The sequence below is a fragment of the Quercus lobata genome, chromosome 4 (assembly GCF_001633185.2).
Source record: "Quercus lobata isolate SW786 chromosome 4, ValleyOak3.0 Primary Assembly, whole genome shotgun sequence".
NCBI classification, from domain to species: domain Eukaryota; kingdom Viridiplantae; phylum Streptophyta; class Magnoliopsida; order Fagales; family Fagaceae; genus Quercus; species Quercus lobata.
Genome location: NC_044907.1, coordinates 95,929,722 through 95,949,201, shown reverse-complemented (window position 1 = coordinate 95,949,201; position 19,480 = coordinate 95,929,722). Strand labels below are relative to the sequence as shown.

Sequence of the window (19,480 nt, the reverse complement as noted above, 5' to 3'; positions counted from 1 at the left end):
GAGGTGTGATGTTGGTGGTGGTGGTCAAGCTTTTCGGCATGATCTGGTAGCGGCAGTTGGTTCTGAATTGATTTTTTTTTGGGGCCCCCCCCCCCCCCCAAAACCCAAAATAGAGATCCGATGACAGTATTTTGGTTTGTTTCGTTGGTCTTGGGTGTTTGGGTTGTTGATGACGGTGGCCGATTGGATGGGATAACAGTGGGTAATTGGATGATGGTAGCCGATTGCATGGGATTATGGTAGGTAGGTAGATCATAGATGACGATGAGGGTGGTGGCTGGATTTGTGATGGTTAGTGGCTGCTGGCTTTGCAATGGTTGGTGGTGGCTAAGTATGGAATGGTTGGTGGATGACAATAATTGTGTTGGCTGGGTTTGGGGTGGCTGGCTTTGCAATGGTTAGTGGTGGCTATGTATGTGGTGGTTGGGTTTGTGATGGCTGGCTTTGCAATGGTTAGTGGTGGCTAGTTTATGTTTGCATTTTCTAATGTTTAGGTTACATCAAACTCTAGCCAAACACTTGAAAATGAAAATATTTTACATTTGAAAATATTTTATTTCGAAACAAACGGAGTGTAAAATTTCATATGTGCTTAAGCAAATTTGATTGGAACGTCAAGTTTCCCTTCTTGTATGTTTGCTGGATGGTTGCCACTAATTTGATACATCATATGTTTGGTTAGTTCTATTCTTAGCTGTTATGTTTTGCAGATTGATAATTCACGGTTATCAAGGCTCTAAATGGAGGAATCTCCTCTAATCTATTATGTAATGCTTTAAAATTAATCTACTCTGTGCTGATTCAAAAAACTATTTATTTATTTTAAAACATATAATTCATTAAACCATTTAAACAAGTAGTATGTGACAATTAAGTCGTGTATTACTATTATAAGTACATATTGAAAATCTTTTGAGTTGTCATATGGTGAGAGAATTGGCATTAGCTGTACTATGCCAAATGTCATTTTAATACATCAAAATCTATTTTATTTATTTTAACACATTATTTTACAATACACTTTACATTACATCTTCTATTTTAATATTCTAACACGTTAAAGTAACCTTTTTCTTTTTTACTCTTCTGCTTGCATGGTTACAAAAAATAAATTTTTTTTCCTTCTTTAATCTTAATTAGCTTTATATATTGTAATTGGGATCAATGCACAGAGTTTAAATGTTTTTTTTTTTTTTGGGTAAATTAAAAAAAAAATTTTAAAAAGTTAAGAGAAAGAAAAGTTTGATATAAAAAAAAATGTTGTATGTTTTGTTAAAACACTTGCAGAGAACAAATAAATTGCCTGAGGGTTAGAGTAGATAAGCCTTTGATAACTCTATATTTTGACAATTTAAATTTCACAATTAACTTTTAAAAAAAGAGAGTTTTAAGAAATTGTACATAAAAATTAAAAGTTAAAAGCTAAATGAAAAAACTGAAGGCAACACTCAAATAACTAAACCCTTTGGCCAAAACTTACCAAAAATAAATAAATAGGCAAACACAGAAACCTGGCTTAGCAAAAAAGAAATTTCTTACAAAAAAAGATAAAGGAATTTCGAAGGTCAAAACTACAAAATGCTAAATGATCTATATATGGTACATTGTCTTTGGACGCTAATTCCATTAGGAAAGATGATCTTAGCCAAAAAATAACTGGTGTAATGGAACTTGCTACTTCAGTGGTAGCATTAGGGTAAGAATCCAATGAGGGCAGAATTTCATTAATTTTCATTAAGGAGATCAAAACCAGAGGCAATGAGAGCAAAACATGCGCCTCTGTGGATGCACATCTATAACAAAGGTCAAAAGGAGAGTATATTATGTCGATTGTCGCATGAAAGGAACCAACCCCCTCATCTCTGATCCATTTCCGTTGGCCAAGTAATATACTTTCTTCCAGTTTTCCTCCGAGAATACTTCATGTTGTACTAATCTTTGCCTGCCAGAGATAACAACAAACAAAGTTTAGAATCTGAAACATGATTCACAGGGGAAAGTGCTTTAGAAGCATTTTACTATTTAGGGAGTATAGCAAGGCCAAAAAAAATGTTCATTCCCAAAATTTTTAGAGTATCATATTCTCACATAATGAGTAAAACATAATGACCTGCTAGTAACTGATAGGAGGTCAAGGACAAAATGTCTGACAGAATGAAATTCTGAATTAGATTGTAATACAAGTTTTGGGACTGAGGTTTTGTTCTTGTTATTGTACTACTTCAATTTAGATTAAACCAAGAGTTATGCATTTATCCATTAATTATATTTTATAATCAGAAAATCATTCAAATTTCATGAACATAGGCAAGTTAAACTTTAAGCAGATGATACTAAACAAGTTGAATTATAGTATCAAATTGTCCACCCAGATGACACCATTGTCTAATGTTCGAAGATCGGTACCTCAACACTGTTCAACATTACAAATACTAGCAAGCATATAAATTTCATTAGCATACCTAAGGTAATAATGGCAAACAGATGCTGCTTCATCTAACGTGTAACGAGGACAATTAACACGAGCATCTTCAGGAACATCTGGCAAGTCTTTGCGTAACTTTCCTACAGCAGTTGAATGAGAGAAAGCACCCACCATCATGTCATCATGCATCATAGACCTAAAAGCGTTCACCTGCAAATCACACAAAATAATTTCATATAATGCACATATCTCTGATACTGACATGTATATAGACACAGTCAAGCTAGAGGAATTAACTCTTAGAAGATCAAATACCAACTTTTTCATTTCCAAGAATAAGATTAACACCTTTGTCTACGTAACTTTCATTTGCATTAAGGGCTATGACCAACATGTAAGGAGTAAAAGAGTGGGTTCACTAGAATTGTTAGAATAACCATAAGGGCAAAACTTAGGTATGGTACATTAGGTTCCCCAACTGAATTCAAACACATGGTTGGGGAACCCAACATACTACACCTAAGTTTTACCCTACATACAAAGCCAAAATGGGGGGGGGGGGGGGGGGGGAATTGCTGAAGTTTTATACATATTAATAATTGCAGTTAAGACAACATATATTTGAACTGAACGATTGGTGCTAACCATTGTGAGCTCTCTAGCATGTACTGGTCGTCGAGAATGAACCTTTACTGCTTCCTCATACTCACTGAATGTAAACCAGCTGTTATACTGGAGAGAAGTATGAGCAAAAATAATTAAAACATAGGCTAGCAGTTATAAAAGATCATATCATAGGGCTCGGAACAAATGATTAACCCAAAGAACAGGAGAATGTGTGAAGTTGATGCAAGAAATTGGGTCTCACTTGATCAATTGCTATAAGCACGGGGATATTTTTCACAAGTGATAACTCTTTCCTCAAACGAACTACCACTCCAACAGCCGCATGTGTGTGCTTGATTCCTGTGTTAACCAGGTCATAAAGCGTTGAACCTTCAGGCATTGCCATGTTATCAACATCTTTCAACTGCCCAACACCAGCACCCTCTCCCAATGGAATTGGATCATTAATTTGGCATGGTAGTTGTTTTAAGTGGGATTCGTTCCATTTCAGAAAATCCTGGAGACAAACAACTCATAAGGAATATATAGACCCAGTGCATGATACAGTTGAAAACAAACTACCAAACAAGTCATAATAATTGCTAATACATCCCAAGTAAACATTGCAGAAGAAGCAAGAACATGGACATTTTTATTTTTTATTTTTTTCAAATGTAATCTAAATGATATGTATCAAAGAGTATCTAATCCAAAAATCAATGTCATGCTAACATAGTTACAATAAGCGAGCATGAAATTCAATGAGCTAATGACCAATTTCACATGCTGCATCACATTGTGCATCTTCAATGAATTATACCACCAAAATCCAGAACCAATCCCTGACATTGAAAATTTAAAAAGATGAAATGGAAATCTTTTTTGTTTATCTTAATTCTGCTTTAAAAAGAATAAGTTTCAAAGATTGACAGCTCCCAATGTGTGACTGAACAACTAGCCAAAAAAAAAAAAAAGGGATTAATGATCTTGCCTTGAGAACATTTTCAGCCTGAAGAGGTGTGTCCCAAAGACCCGTATTTGGGTTCTTATAGAAAAATCCTCCATGAGTCCAATCTCGGCCCCTGGGAACATAAAAAACCAGCCAACCTTCATCACGAGCCCAATGAACAAGCATTGCAAGTGCAATACTCTTTCCACAGCTCACAGGACCATCCAACACTACCTGCTTCCTAAGTTTGGGACCTAACAAACATTAATTACCACCATAAGCACTGTCTTCCGAGTCTGTAACTGTGACACCTAAAAAGAATTTAAGCTACACATATCTTTTCAAATTCTAACATGTCATCTTACAATAAATCATTTGTCATAATCTACATCATTTAGAACCCAATATTTGAAATTTTTGTGAAAATGCTCACCTTTACTAGGAGAGAGTGTCAATGGGGGATCAACAATTCGGCGAAAATTATCACGAAGATCCAAAAAGCTCTGGCGAACAAGAAGAGCTGGTCGAAGCGAGTCCTCGAATTCCTTCACCATCCCAGTCGGTAACCCCTCCGGCAATGCCGATTTCAAAGACTCCATACTAATCCAAATCCACACACAAAAATGACCAAATTATCAATTATTAAGATATAAATACAAGTGGGTTTTTGTTGAAATTTTGATTTGGGTACCTGAATTTGAAGTAGGAGCAAGTGTCTTTGCGGGAGAGAAGGGAGAGGGAAGGCGTGGAAGTGAAGAGGGGAAGGCCATTGGGGCCCACATCGAGGGTGGGGTCTTTTTCGTCCATGGCGAGGCGCCGCGCCCGAGCTTGTGCTTCTGAGACCGCCGCGTCGACCTCGGCCGGTGCGGCGTCTTCCCCGGATTTATTGAACTTGCCCTTCTTGCCCTTGGTGGCAGTGGTGGGCTTGGCATTCTTGACCGAGTAATTTCGAGCTGAGGAAAAGGAGTACTGAGGAGGAGGAGGAGGTGGGGTTGGGATTGGTGAGGATTGGAGAGTCCATGAATGGGGTTTTAAGCTTGTAGCAGTTGCGGCTCTCAGAATTGACCGCAACATTTCTCTCTTTTCAGTGTGAGAGTGAGAGTGAGAGTGGCTGATCGCTGAGGTTTTTTTTTTTGGGTTTTGGGAAATGGGAAAAATCAAAGCAAGTGAGAAAGCACAGTGTGAGTTTCGTCTCTGGTTATGACATTTTGGGTTCGAGAATTTTGAGTGGCCCAAGCCCAATTTTAACAACGAAGGGGCCCATTATTGTTGGTGGGTTTTGTGGAGATTGAGAGAGGGAAAAATGACTGCTATGCCGTGCTCAAAATGACTGCCAACAAGTGTTACAACTTACAAGAGAAGAAAAGTTGACGGATATATATATATATTTTTCCAGCGTCTTCTTGGCTATTAGTTCAAACCATTTATGCTGCTTTAATATTAATGCTGCTAAAACTTTAAAATTTTGGTAAAACCGCAGGATTAATAATCTCATGTAGAAAAATCCCAAAAATCAAAGCCAAACTACAACTTTAAAACCCAGAATAAAAAAAAACCAAACCCCACCCACCAAAAGATTTGAGATTAGAACATTGCAGAAAAACATCAAATACGATAGTTTTTCTTACTCTACTCTTGTTGTTGTTGTTGTTGTTGTGCTTAATTTTGTCTTCAGCTCTCGCAGGTCTTGTTGTTGTTGGGTTTTTTTATTTTATTTCACCACGGAGGTCCTGGTCCGGTCCACAGCGCCTCGAGCTTGACTTTGATCAGCTTGTCTTCTTGAGAGCGAGGGACACGTCGGCCTTGGCGTTGTGGAGAGAGAGGGTTCTGAGATAGAGAAACTCAGAGAAGAGAGGGGGAGAGGAAATAAAAAAAAAAAAGTAACGGCGTTTAGGTTTTTTTAAGTTTAGGGATAAAATTGTCTTTTTAAGATGAAATTGGTAAGTTTTAAAATGTCATGGACTTAATTGGTATTATCACAAGCCTTAGAGGTGGTTTGTGGAATTTACCCTTTTTATTTTCTTTTGTTTGTATGTGATGTCCTATACACCGATGCCCTTTGGCTTTGGGACCTGGTGGATCAAATCTCATCTCGGTCATTGCTTCTTTGGTAGGCCATACACTAATTACGTATTTTACTCTGCAGAAATTTCTTAACATAGGGAAAAAAAAAATCAATTTAATTATTTTTTAATAATTTCTCTAAAAAAAAAATGTATTATTGGTAATTTGAGTTTTGAGTTTAGAGTGTTAACTGTATCTTTTGAGAATACTAAGTATTTTTAACACACACATACGGGAAGAGGGGAGAAGGTCTTTGTAAGGACTCAATTTGTAACGACCCATAATAATGTTGGGTTCGTATGTAAAAAAGTCCAAACAATATCACTTATAGAGCGTGGGTTTGAAAAGCTAGGTTTTGATCACCGAGTGAGGGTTAGTCGTCTTGTTCGTACAGAATTAGGCCGTGTTCGCTCGAGGAATCTTTCTCCTTGAGGCGGTCTGGGAGGCTCTGGTTCTTGGCCTTTTTTCCCAGCCACTTTCTTGGTGCATCAACCTTCACATTATATAGCCCTTCTTGGTTGATTTTAGCCCTCCACTTGTTGATCAGGCAGGTGCCGACTTCAGTACCCGTCCCATCAGCTGTCCCTCCTTTCTTTTTGTTAGTTGCGATGATCGAAGTCACCCTGTCCAGGCGTCTTTTCTCATTAACATGGTTAGGACGTTGGCGGGTGCATTTAATGCGGAGGGGATGTATTTACCCTGAACCAGTTTCGCACCGTATCCCCACGTGGGTCCCATTCTACTCGCATCTCCTTCAGGGGGCTTTTTGGGGGCAACCTTCAACGAGATGTTGCTCTTCCCTTTGAAGTCTTGTAGTGCCGAGGACAGGGTCATCCTCGGCTGTGTCCCCGGCATTTCGGCCTTTTCCCATTCGTCCTGAGCAAATACCCTCCTCGGCACGGGCCCTGGGCCCTAGTAGAACGTGGGCCGGATCATAAGTTCCCTGACCCCACAGTCTTAAAGAAACTTACAGTGGTGCATATACAAAAGGACCTAATTCTTGGATACACGTTAACTGTATCTTTGAATATTCTAATTTCTAAAAAGTGTAACAAAATCATACTTTTTATAGAATAATACTATTGTCACAAATTATTTTATAATATTTATATAAACTGTTAATGTGTTAAATTTTTATTGATTTTTATTTAAATTCGCCACTGATATCACTTTTTATTTATCAATAACCATTCACCATTTTAACAATTTATATAAAAATTAAAAAAAAAAAAAAACCCCTGTGATTTTAGTATTTTTTTTTTTTGGTTGATAAGAGAGGAAAACATATTATAGGTCAGACTCTGATTTTCTCAGCCGCCCCAATAGTGCGCTAGTCACAGTAATTTGTAGTATAGCTGCTTTGTAGTAAATACTAGCTTTTTTATTGGGCGTTGAAAATCTTAAACCTAACTCTTGTGCTTGTTTAAGCCTATGGTCTGTAGCTTATGTGGCAACCCATGTGCCATTGCACTATTGCTGTTGTTTCCCAGTTGGCTCTACACTTTGGTAATATATTTCTCCCTTGAATGGTATGGAAAAACATTGTACATAATAACAATAGAAAAGAATTATGCTCTTTCTTTGATGTTTTCGACAATTCAATAAAAATATATATACAAGATGTTGTCGGCAGGTTATCATTAATTGGATTGGATTGTAACCAAACCCCAAGATCAATGCGATATATAAACAATATAAGAAAAAGATTAAGGGAAGGTTTCCTAACTCAATTTATCAAATGCTGCATTTGATGAATTGCATGTATGAGCGGTTTGCTAGCTGCCAATTGCATGCATTTGTTAAGATAAAATTTCAGTCATTTGCATAACCATTCCCTCTTAAGGAAGCTGTGCTTACCTATATGGACTCTGGTTTTTAGTTCAACCTGCAATATAACCGGTTAAAGGAATGAGAGTACAAACAGATACCATAAAACCATTTTGAAAAGATTTGCAGGTAAGATTGTTTTGTAGCACTATACATACACTAGTGCAACTTCTAGGATCACTACCTCCATAAAAATAAAAAATAAAAATCTAACAGTGTTCATGGCTATGGATTGTTTCGCATTACCCAATTTTCCTCTATAGATTCTGTAATAGCAAAAAATGAAAGCCAATTTCTATTTTCACTAAATTTTATTCTTTATTTAGAAAATATACAACGCTTTAAGCCATAATTAATTACTTAGAAAATAATCAATATGAGATTACAGCCCTACTTTAAGGAACTTTCTTTTCAATTGTTAGGAAGATATCAAAGTAAACTAAAGTGCTTCTGAAGGCTAATTAGACAAATGCCAAGCAACTAATAATATTCAAGTCAGATTACATTGCATTGATGTAACTAAGCAGATTCTCGGTTTATGCAATATATATCTTCATTTTAGGTTTTAGCCGTAGGCCTAAAAAAATAAGACATACTCTTGATGCGGTTTCCTACATCTTGAAGGAAATAAACCACACTATGGAGGAAACTCCTTGAGTGAGACAGATGGAAATAAGAAAGCAAAGAAGTCACAACAAACCAATTAAAAATTTGATTCACTACCAAGAATGGTGTTCTGTGATCATTACTTGATCCAATGTATTTGTAATATCTTCATATCTTGTGGTGATTGCTTCCCCCACTTTGCACTCTTCCATGCCATGAAACTCTTCTGCCTCTGAGTCAGAAAACGCACAAAATATAGACATGAGAACTTGATACAAAGCAAGTACATAACTCTATAGCAATAAGATTAGATGAATTAAAAAAGGATTACATGGTTTGAGCCATGGGTCTTCCCTATTTCTTCTTAACCTTGTTGAATGAAAAAAGGATTCAAGCATTCAAAACATTCCTAGACCCTTAAGTGTTGAAAATAAAAGTTATTGAACATGGATTAAAAGGTAAACGCAATGGCATCTGAGAAAGAGAAAAAGAGGAATATAAATCTACCTATAGGTGAATCAGAATTGAACTGCCAAAAGCAAAAAAAAAAAAGAAAGTAAAAATGGCTTCATTTCTTTCTTCTTCTTCTACTTTCCTTGCACATATTGGTGACTAATTAGGTAGTTCCAGTTTTGAATGTCATTCCAAATTGGATGACTAACAATGATAGAAAGAAAAGCAAGCATTTCTCATCTCATTCCCCTCACTCCTAGTGCTAACATTCCACTCTTCCCTCTCTTCCATGACACAAATCTCTTCAATCACTAAGACAAGAAATCCACACACCTTTGTTTTCATCAATCTCCTCAATGTATAACACTAAACCATGAGAATTAGCAAACTAAATTCAAAACCTAAAACGTAACGTGGGAAATTACATAAGCTGAAAACTAGTCAATTACCTAGCTCACCATTCATCTGTCACCATATAATATGGATTACACATGATATGTTCCATGATGCACTTCGTTGCTTCCTTTATGAAATGATAGAGAATCTGCTTCTGTGGTCCTTTCTCAAATATGCATCCATGTGGGAAAATTTGATTTATCACAAAATGTACAGGCCTAGATATTAGAATAAGATGTTTGGTTTAAATCAGGCCAAAAAGAATTAAATATTTAGCATGAGTTTATCAAGGATGGACAAAATGATGAGGAAAACAGACAAATTATTAAGAAGAAAATATCGAGATATACCTCACAGTGGAGTAGTAAATGATCCAACTAACAAAGCCAAGGTATATGTGGTTTCTCCTTCTTTCTCGCTAGTAATGGGCCTACAGTACTTCACACCTTTTCATGTAACGAAACGCTTCAGACTCTAAAACAAGAAACAAGCATATGATATTTCTTTATAACTTGAAAAATAGCAATTACCTAAGCCTATAACTTTTGTACTTGATAATTAACAAAAACATCTTAAAGCCTTGACGACCCCTCTCTTTCTTCATATGACTAGGGTCACATAAATTTCTTTTCATGTGTCGCCAACTTAGATTGACTACAAAAGAAAGCCAACATCTCAAGTTAAAATTTGAGTGACATTCATTCAGGTATATTTTTTTCTTTTCTTTTCAAATAGAGAATCTTCCACACCAGATTGAACCATTCGTGTCAGTGTCTTTGTGAGTTTGTCCAAAATCTAAAATTAATCTACCAAAGTTGTAATTATGATGTTTTTGAGGGATGAGTAGGATAATTAATTGAAATTTTGGTGAAATAAAAGAAGATGAAGAAGAAGAAGGCGTTACCCATGACTGAAACAAAATTGCAACGTCGAATCAAGCTGTTGCTAAACTTTTCTGACACATGGACAAATGCAAATAATTTTTCACCATCACCATCCAAAAATCTGAACTTGTAGCTGACTTTATGATCCCTAAAAAGGGGAAATTTCTTGTCTTTTATATATATATATATATATATATATATATATAATCTATAATCTATAAATTTATATCATAATATTTTGCTTGCAATTGATTACTTGCTTGGAAATTGAATAAACTCACAACAACAATGATACACATTGGGGAACTAGAAAACTGCAACCTGAATATGCATTGCATACGATTAGCAAATAATATCAAACAAATGGTACCACATCAACACTTCCAAATGAGCATTTAACAAGCAAAGGATTATATCCAAAAAAAAAAAAAACATAGGAAATTAACTAACATCATGAAAATGATCATGCCACTATCTTGATTATCAATTCTATTCAAACTATAACAAATATTTTGAACTATTCTAGACTCAAATCCATGGGCAGTGGGCCAAAAACTAGAGCTTGAAGCTTACCAATGGACAACATAAATTGCCAATTGGTATTCGGTAGGACACAAGACAGTACTGCTTCAAAATTTATATGAGCTGAGAATTAACAATTACAGTTTCAAATCATTAGGTTTATCTTTGTTGAAGTCCGATCAATGTGGACAGAACCTCAATCAGCTTACAGAGTCACTCAACAAATTTATGGAGATTTTAAAGCATTCACGAATTTAAAATTTTACTCAACAAGACCCGTTTGAGTTATTTCCATATAAAAGGTCATTGATCTTATAATTGATAGGACAAACATTAAAATATTATAAATGAAGTGTGATAAGAAGTTATTATTTAATACATATATCAAAAGCACACACAAAAGAGAACGTAGGATTGAACTGATGATGTCAGTGTCTTTGAGATTTTGGCCAAAATCTTATTTTAGGGGATTTTTGACAGATAAGTAGGATAATTAATTGATATTTAGTTCTAATAAAAAAAGAAGACAAAGAAGAAGAAGAAAAAGAAGAAGATTTTGAAGAAGTTTCCCATGACTGGATTAGACTTGCATCTCTGAATCAAGCCAAGAAAGTACTTTGCCCACACTGACAAATTATCTTTCATCCAAAAATTCTTTGATAGGAATTTTTCTTCATCTTATTTTTTGAGTCTTCTCTCAGTAAACCATGAATTATTTCAAATTAGTCTACATGCCCAAACAGAAGGAAATTAGTGAGAGCAATTGGAGTTGTTTTATCTATATGCAAATGAGCAAGATTTGTTGCCGTATTAGTTTAAACAATTTTAGATATATCACAAAATGACTGAATATAAGCAACCACATGCTTTTTTTTTTTTTTTTTTTTTGAGAAAGAACCACATGCTCTGCTACTTATGAGAATACGGCAAAATACAAATCGCCTAATTCAAATTACTCAAAATCTAACTAAAGTTGTTATTAAAATTTTAATCTATAGGACTGGTTGGTAGTCAATTAGAATATCAATAGATATATTTAGCAAAATAAAAGAAGATGCACAAGACAGAGATTACGGGAACCATTTTAATTCAAGAAAATGAGGAAAACTGTAAATGAAATAGAAAGAGGTAGACATTGGAGCTGTTTTCTGTCAATACATATGCAAATGAATGAGATTTTTAAAGATAATCATTTGGATATTTATTAAGCAATTTTAGATAAATCACAAAATAACCCAATCTAAACAATAAATCGCTTAATTCAAATGACTGAGAACCAGATAAATTCATCAACCAACGTTTTTGTTTTTTGTTTTTTTTTTTGTTTTTGTTTTTTGTTTTTTTTTTTTTTTTTTTTTTTTTTTTTTTTTTTTTCAGTGGGAAATTTTAGTAGAAAGGTAACATTTTTATTAACTTAATATTGATATATTGTAAAATAAAAGAAGAAGACCAAGGAGAAGAAGAAGAAGCGTCAAAAGAAGTTACCGTGCCAAATGGATCAAAGTCGATGTTAGGGATGTGGGAAATCTTGGGCCATTCCTCTCCTGTCCCTCTTTTGTAGTGTTCCTTGAGAATTGGACACCATTCCATCTTCAAATTTTTTAATGGAGTTGTACGAAAGAAGTTCGGCAACAACTTTAACCTTGGGCAATACCGGATACTCAAACGTTGAAGACGTGGCATTATAGCTAACTTTTTAGTATAGTCTTCTTCTTCTTCTTCTCCTCCAATCCCATTCCATTCTTCCCACTCTATTAATCCGTAAAATTTGAGAGATATCAAATTTGGGAATAGCATTATTGATATATCATCTTTCTCCTTCTTTTCGGATTCTTCTATTCCCATAAATTCAACCCCTAACCTTTTCTATCTATAAATCTCCCATATTTTCAATGATTCGAGGACCGGAAGTTTTCCCAGAGGAGGCAAATGCTCTATAAATAAATAGTAAAAAAAAAAGTTTTTTCAAGTTGGTCAAGGACACCATCCAAGGAGATATTATTGGTCCCTTGTAGTAAAGAATGCCTAAATCTTCCAAGTTAGGAGGCGGCTCTAAGGCATTCAGAACTAATGCATCCATCCCCCTTGTTATTTCCTTAGGATCCCATTTGTATGGGTCAAACAATAGCTTCAAAGTATGAAGATTTATCTTCTTCTTTAGTTGTGCATTCGTGGCCTCACTTTGATCTACCTTGTTCCCCAACCCATCTATTTCAAGAGTCCCTTGAAGGTGGTCCAAATTTCTTAATTCTCCCAATTTACATCTTTCGCTATCATCCTCACCATTTACGCTGAAATACTTTAATGTTCTAAGAGAAGTCAATCTCCCAAACCCTCTTGGAAAATTTATATTTGGACACCCAAGGGTTTCGTAATCCAACTTAAAATGTCTTAGGTTAATTAATTTATCCATCCCCTGTGGCAATTTTTGGAACCCACCAGCTATTTCAATATGCAAAATTTGTAAATTGCAAATATTACAAATGGTTTTAGGCAATGCAACTCCACCTAAATATAGGGTTTCTAAATGCTGAATTACAAGCAAATTTGGTACAGAATAAAGCCAACACATAGTTGAATAAATATTCAACTTTACAATTAATTGGTTAATAAATTAACCAATTAATTTATTTAATCAATCTAAAATTGTGCCCGATTTGTGCAACGTAGGCATTTTTTGTTATTGAGTAGATGGTTAGAACCAAATTAGCTACAAGTTAAAAATAAAATAGGCCAAATTGACTCATACCAAAATGTAAGGACTAAATTAACTATGATCTCAAAATGTATGGACCAAAATTATGTTATTTTCATCAAAAAAATTATAATATATAAAACACTAGCTAAATATTATTTTAAGTAATAATTAAATATAAAAATGTTCATTTATAGTTAACGCATCTGGCCTCCAAATGTGTTTAGCCGGCCTGCTATAGTGATTGTAGTATTTCGAGTTATCATAAAAAAGAACTTTTAAGTCCTCTAAACTTCTTTTTGGAAGGATGTCTGTTTACAAATTACAAAACAAAAAATAATAAACACATAATCTAGTGAGCTAATGAAAATGGATAATTCATAATTGTGAATATACAAATCTTATATCCTATTTTTTGTGTTTAAGCTTCCAATACATGCTCCACCAATTACAACTTGTCAAATATAACAACTTTCTCCAAACCTTCAAAAAAAGCATGAAATTTCCTAATTAAATGTTATACACTGAAGAGTTTCATATTTATTGGCAAACTAAAGTACACCAATTGTTTCTTTCTATATTCCATTACAAGTTCCTAATGTGGCGAATGATTTTTGGTAAGTAGAAAAGTGATTTTAGTGGTAAATGCAAATAAGAACCCATAAAAATTTCCACATCAATCATTTGTAAAAAAAATCCAACAGGATTATAAACTTCAATGCAAAACTAATTTTAAGGATAGTAAGCCAGATCAGTAATAAGATATAGGGTTGGTGCACCTATCCCATCTTCATCTATAAATATATAGATTAGAAGCTGATTAACACATCCTTGTATCCCATCATCCTTTTATTCAGATTCCTTTCCCACAAAGACAAAATGGTATCTACAAAGTCTCTAGTAGCAGCCATATCCATCAAGTGCAATTCTGATGATAAATGCTCGTTGGCCTCAGCTAATGGCACAAGGACTTCCAGTCTTAGCTCTTCAGACTCGGTTCTCAATCTTAGTTTGTAAGTCTTAATTATCACCCTTAATTTGCTTCAATCCAGTTCGTTCTATTACAATGAAGCCTTTGATTTCATGAAAATTATTGATAGTAAATTCTTCTTTAGTGTACAAAGTCAACTGTCATTTAGAAAATCATATTCTTTTTTGCTGCAAGCATGTGGGTTTGAGAACAAAAAATGAAAACTAGTTTTCGTGTTTGATTTAGCAGAAATTAGTTCAGAGGAATTTTTGTAAAAAACTCAACTCAAGTGGGGCCGAGTACCAACAATTCTCTCTCTCTCTTTCTCAACAATGGTGTCAGCACCTCTGTTTTTTTGGGCTAAGCCGATTAAGTTGTAAAAGAAAATGTCTCTAACATCACTTATTGTTAGATGTATTATGGCTAAAGTGGCTTGTACCAATTGTATGTCCATGTACTTATAGAACAAGCAACTTACGTTTGGGTTAACATATAATTAGTCTAGGATTAGTCAAGCTCTCTCTAATATACAAACCCTGCAAAGATTGGGTTCGTTGTGACACAAGTTCTTAATAGAATATGTAGTTGTTTATGGTGTGAACTTTATATTTGTAGATATAAGCAGTCAAGTTAAACCACATAAATTTTCATGTTCACTCCCTTTTTCATACTTTCGCTCATCATTCAATAATCACACAAAATCTTAACACTCATATTGTCCCAAACTATTCTTTGCCACTACAATTAGCAGGGTTAGACTCCTTACAAGTACTAGTTTTAAAACTATCATGTAACTGAAATATTTTGATTTTCTCTTAGAAGTGCACGGTATTGAGTTATTACTTATATTGATTTTTTTTTCTCTCTAATATGAAAGGGGTGATCCAATGATGTTTGAGCCATTCTGGAAAAAGATGAGTGATAAGTATAATGTGACAATTGGTGGGGGTGACTTAATGAGCTATTTCAGTGATGGTAACAATGTATGCTGGTTTTTGGAGCCTGAACTGGGCGCAGCAATAAGGAGATTGCATGGTGTGGTGGGAAATGCAGTGACTGATGATAGGTACATTGTGGTAGGGACAGGATCATCACAGCTCTTCCAAGCTTTGCTTTACGCTTTCACGACTCCTGGTGGCCCTGAGCCAGTCAGTGTTGTGTCTTCTGCTCCTTACTACTCGGTTAGACCCCCATTGCTTAACATCTTAATTTGATGCAATTATTTGTGTTATTTTTGCTAGACTAATTAATAACTGATATATTACTTACATTGAAAAAGGAAAAACATTAATATTAAAGGGGTTTAATGATAGATCTTATATGTTGCTGCTTTAATATTTTTGTGACGAAGTGTCTCTAACCTTCTTGGGAAAATAGTGTTAATACCTTAGCAGTTACCAATATGATTTCTTGGCATTGTTAACTGTAACTGAATTTAATATGATACTTGCATGCATATAGTCACATAATTGAAATGATAACTAATTATTGGTTGTAGGCATATGCTGAAGTGGTAGGTTTCCTAAGGTCAGAGCTGTACAAATGGGAGGGTGATGCATATAAGTTTGACAAGAAAGGAGCATACATAGAGGTGGTGAATTCACCAAACAAACCAGATGGAACTCTTAGAGAAGCTGTGGTGATGAACCGTACTGGCAATGGAAATGGAAAACTAATCTATGACTTTGCTTACTACTGGCCACAGTTCACAGCTATTACTGGCGCAGCTGATTATGATAACATGCTCTTTACGATTTCCAAATGCACAGGACATGCCGGTTCCCGCATTGGGTGAGCATCTTAATCTTAGTGTATAAGTCAGTTTTAAAATTTTTTTAACAAAGAGAAAAGTATTCACTACAAATTTATAGGTCTTTATTATTTATTAATTTTTGATAGATTTTTATATACGTCTTTATTGATTTTTACAAATGTTTTTCCACAAAATAATCTTGAACTTTTCCCCCCTAGGACATTTCAAATTTGGTTGGAATTTGAAACTAATAAGTTGAATAAAAAAAAAATCTATTTAAGATTTGTACTTGAGTGCTTCTATCTTTTGAGATTTTTTTTTTAATATAAAAAATGGCTAATTATAATTTTTCTCCGAAATTTGGTGGGTTTGATTTTGTCACATCATTTATTTTTTCTTTTTATATGACTATTGGGATATTAAGACATCTCATTGAGGAACCAAATCGAATGACCACATATATAAGCTAGGTAACGAAATTGAACCAACCCTATGCTTTGGGACCAAAATTGAACTTTATAAATTTAGGCTAAAATATTGTTTTCACCCCAAAAGTTTAAATTGATTTTGCTTTTTATCCCTATTAAAAATGTTATATTTTCAATCCTTAAAATTAAAAAATAGAATTCTTTTTTCATCAAACTTTTGAGAAAATTTAGTTTTTACATAGTCCCTATTTTTGCTTCTAAACTAATGAAATAGATGTCTTTAATTAAAAAGTTTAGAGACAAAAAAACAAACTTTTTAAAATTTAGGGACAAAAAACCGTAATTCATGCAAACTATAAGGATAGAAACAATACTTTAACATTTAATTTATATGATCAAAATCCAGCTTATTCCCAATTTTAGAAACCAAACCTATAATTTAGACTAATTAAATAGAGATAATTGTATTATATTTCGGTGGTACTACCTCAATTGTTAACTAATTAATGCTTCGCCATTTCGGAAGCTTTCTCTCTCCTACAGCTTGTAGGAGAGAGAAAGTTTTCTCTCTCCCTCTGTAGGAGTTCTTTTCTCTTGCTTTTAGTACAAGTTCTCTCCCTCTGTCAATACGGGTTCCTTCTCTGAGTCTTTGTAGCCCACAAGGTCTGATTAAAACTCCTTAGCATCATGAATCTTGCAATCACTGGGGGCTTTCAGCATTTTCAACTTACAGATAAGGAAGATGAAGTCGCGGTTTCAACCTTGCGACCGAACCTGGGTTTCAAATCTATGGTTTGTCCGTTTCTCATCAAGGTAAGTCAGTTTTTCTGGAGGATAGGTTCAGATCTAAAACCTGTAGATAGGGGAATAAAGGTCCTCCAACTTATGTTCAGATCTTGTGTTCATATGAAATGGCTTCCCTTCTTTTGCTTTATCTGTGTTTTTGTGGGTCTTGGTGAGAAGCATCATTTGGGGTTCCAAGGAAAGTCCGGCCATCTTTGGCTTTTTGGGGATTGGATCAAAGAATATTGTGGTTGTGTGAGGATTTTGTGAAACATGGAGTTGCTTGCAGAAGTGGACCGGCGGAGGAAGGAAAGGATGATGGCGCCGGTGTACGGAGTCTGGTGAGTCTAGCGAGTAGGGGTACAGAGCGAGCGAGGCACTCAGTTGCTTTGTCAAATCGCACATGCCCCAACAACATGAACCGACGGCAAGGCAGCAAGTCAGGTGTGCTGTCTGGTCCGCCCCTTGAGCCCAGCGCCCTCTCCAGACGTGCTCTCTCGTGTTTCCCAAGGGTCCTCCGTGCAAAAGTCAAAGCTTCGGTTTTGAGATTACTTTTGTTTCCCTCTGAGGCCCAAAAATCTCCCTGCCATTTACCCATAAATACTCCCTCTCCCTGTTATGAGCCCACCAATACCCCTTTAAAAAGGGTTGCTAGAGCCCAAGGAAAGAAGCCCCAAAATTGTAATATGCAAGCACAAGAATTTAGATGGGCTCTTGGGTTCATGGGGGAAGGGGGTGCATAGTTTGTTTGTTTTCTCCCAGTTGTTTTGTTGGCTTTCACTGATGTATCTCTTTCATATGAATGAATAGTTCATGTTTTTTTTAATCAAAAAAAAAAAAGTTGGGCTCTTGTTAAGGATAAAGATATTGCTAAGAAGATGACTGAATACATAACGATCAGCTCAATCGGCATATCAAAAGAATCACAGTTCAGGGCTGCAAAAATCATAGAAGTAGTTTGTAATGGCAGCCAAAAAGTTGGGTCTGTCAAATCAGAGAACTTCTTTGAATATGGGCGAAAAATACTATCTGAAAGATGGCAAAAATTAAGGGAAACTATTCAAAATAGTGAATATCTGATTTTGTCCAGGTATCCACAAGAGCACTGCCTCTTCAGTGGCAAGCTTGCTGAAACATTGTCCGGTACGTATATATGTTATGTTCAATTTATATGAAAATGCAGCATATAATATATTCAATTCAAGCATTCTTCCAATTTTGTTAAAAAAATGTCATAAAAAGTATTATTTTCATATAAAAAATTGTATAAAATTAATAAAAATATTTTGTGAATTTTTTATTTGAGAATTTATTTTTTCAAAAAATATTTTTTTGATTATTTAATTGCATAATTGAATAAATTTGAAACTAATAGAACAAAATTGAAGTTATAGGATTGAAATGAATTTTAGTCAACCTTAGAGGGTGCAATTTGCATTTTAGCCTAATTTTTACAAAACAAACATTAAAAAAAATCAAAAAAAGAAAAAGAAAAAGATTAAAGCTAAGCTACTATGAATTTTATTGCAAAATACTTATAAATTGATGTAACAATAATGTGACTAGTTCCATATCTACAACACAATAAATTAATTTTTAAATAATTTTTTTTTATATTTTAAAAATTGATGAATTAGTTTATAAAGACATGTAAAATGTAGCTATGGCATCATTCGTTCAAACTAATTTATTATATTTTTGAAGTGACAACAATCATATTCATTTTCATTTATAGGTATTTTATAATAAAATAGATAGTAATTTTTATCATTTTCCTTTTTTTTTTTTCCTTTTTATAAGAAAACATAGAGAAAAGGCATATGTTCTAACATAATTGTTTTCTTGTTTCTCCAACAGCCTACGCATGGTTGGAGAGTAAAGATGACACAAAGGATTGTAACGAATTTTTAAGAGGATTAAAGATCGTTGGAAAAAGTGGGAAGATTTGCGGTGCCCATCAAAAGTTTGCAAGGGTTAACTTGATGTGCAGGGAAGAGGAGTTTAACCAATTCATAGAAAGACTATCGGCCACTAGGGGCAAGGAGGTTATCAATGGACATTAGAGCTTAAAATGCTAATTTGAATCCTTATAGCTGTTACGGAAATAAATTATAAGGCC

The 19,480-nt window shown here is 34.6% G+C and overlaps 2 protein-coding genes across 2 annotated transcripts; one reads left to right on the top strand and one right to left on the bottom strand.

Moving 5' to 3' along the window:
- Positions 1 to 1,494: 1,494 nt before the first annotated feature.
- On the bottom strand, positions 1,495 to 5,310 carry LOC115987217 (28S ribosomal protein S29, mitochondrial-like). Its single transcript, XM_031110722.1, has 7 exons — positions 4,672 to 5,310; positions 4,414 to 4,580; positions 4,023 to 4,234; positions 3,294 to 3,548; positions 3,071 to 3,157; positions 2,463 to 2,635; positions 1,495 to 1,942 (listed from the first exon to the last, which is right to left on the bottom strand). Exons 1-7 carry the CDS (start codon positions 5,052 to 5,054, stop codon positions 1,822 to 1,824), a joined length of 1,398 nt encoding a protein of 465 aa, XP_030966582.1. The 5' UTR covers positions 5,055 to 5,310; the 3' UTR covers positions 1,495 to 1,821.
- An 8,996-nt stretch (positions 5,311 to 14,306) lies between these two features.
- LOC115986239 (L-tryptophan--pyruvate aminotransferase 1-like) lies at positions 14,307 to 19,424 on the top strand. The gene is made up of 5 exons (XM_031109089.1): positions 14,307 to 14,440; positions 15,275 to 15,578; positions 15,896 to 16,188; positions 18,203 to 18,504; positions 19,219 to 19,424. Exons 1-5 carry the CDS (start codon positions 14,307 to 14,309, stop codon positions 19,422 to 19,424), a joined length of 1,239 nt encoding a protein of 412 aa, XP_030964949.1.
- The last annotated feature ends 56 nt before the right edge of the window (positions 19,425 to 19,480 follow it).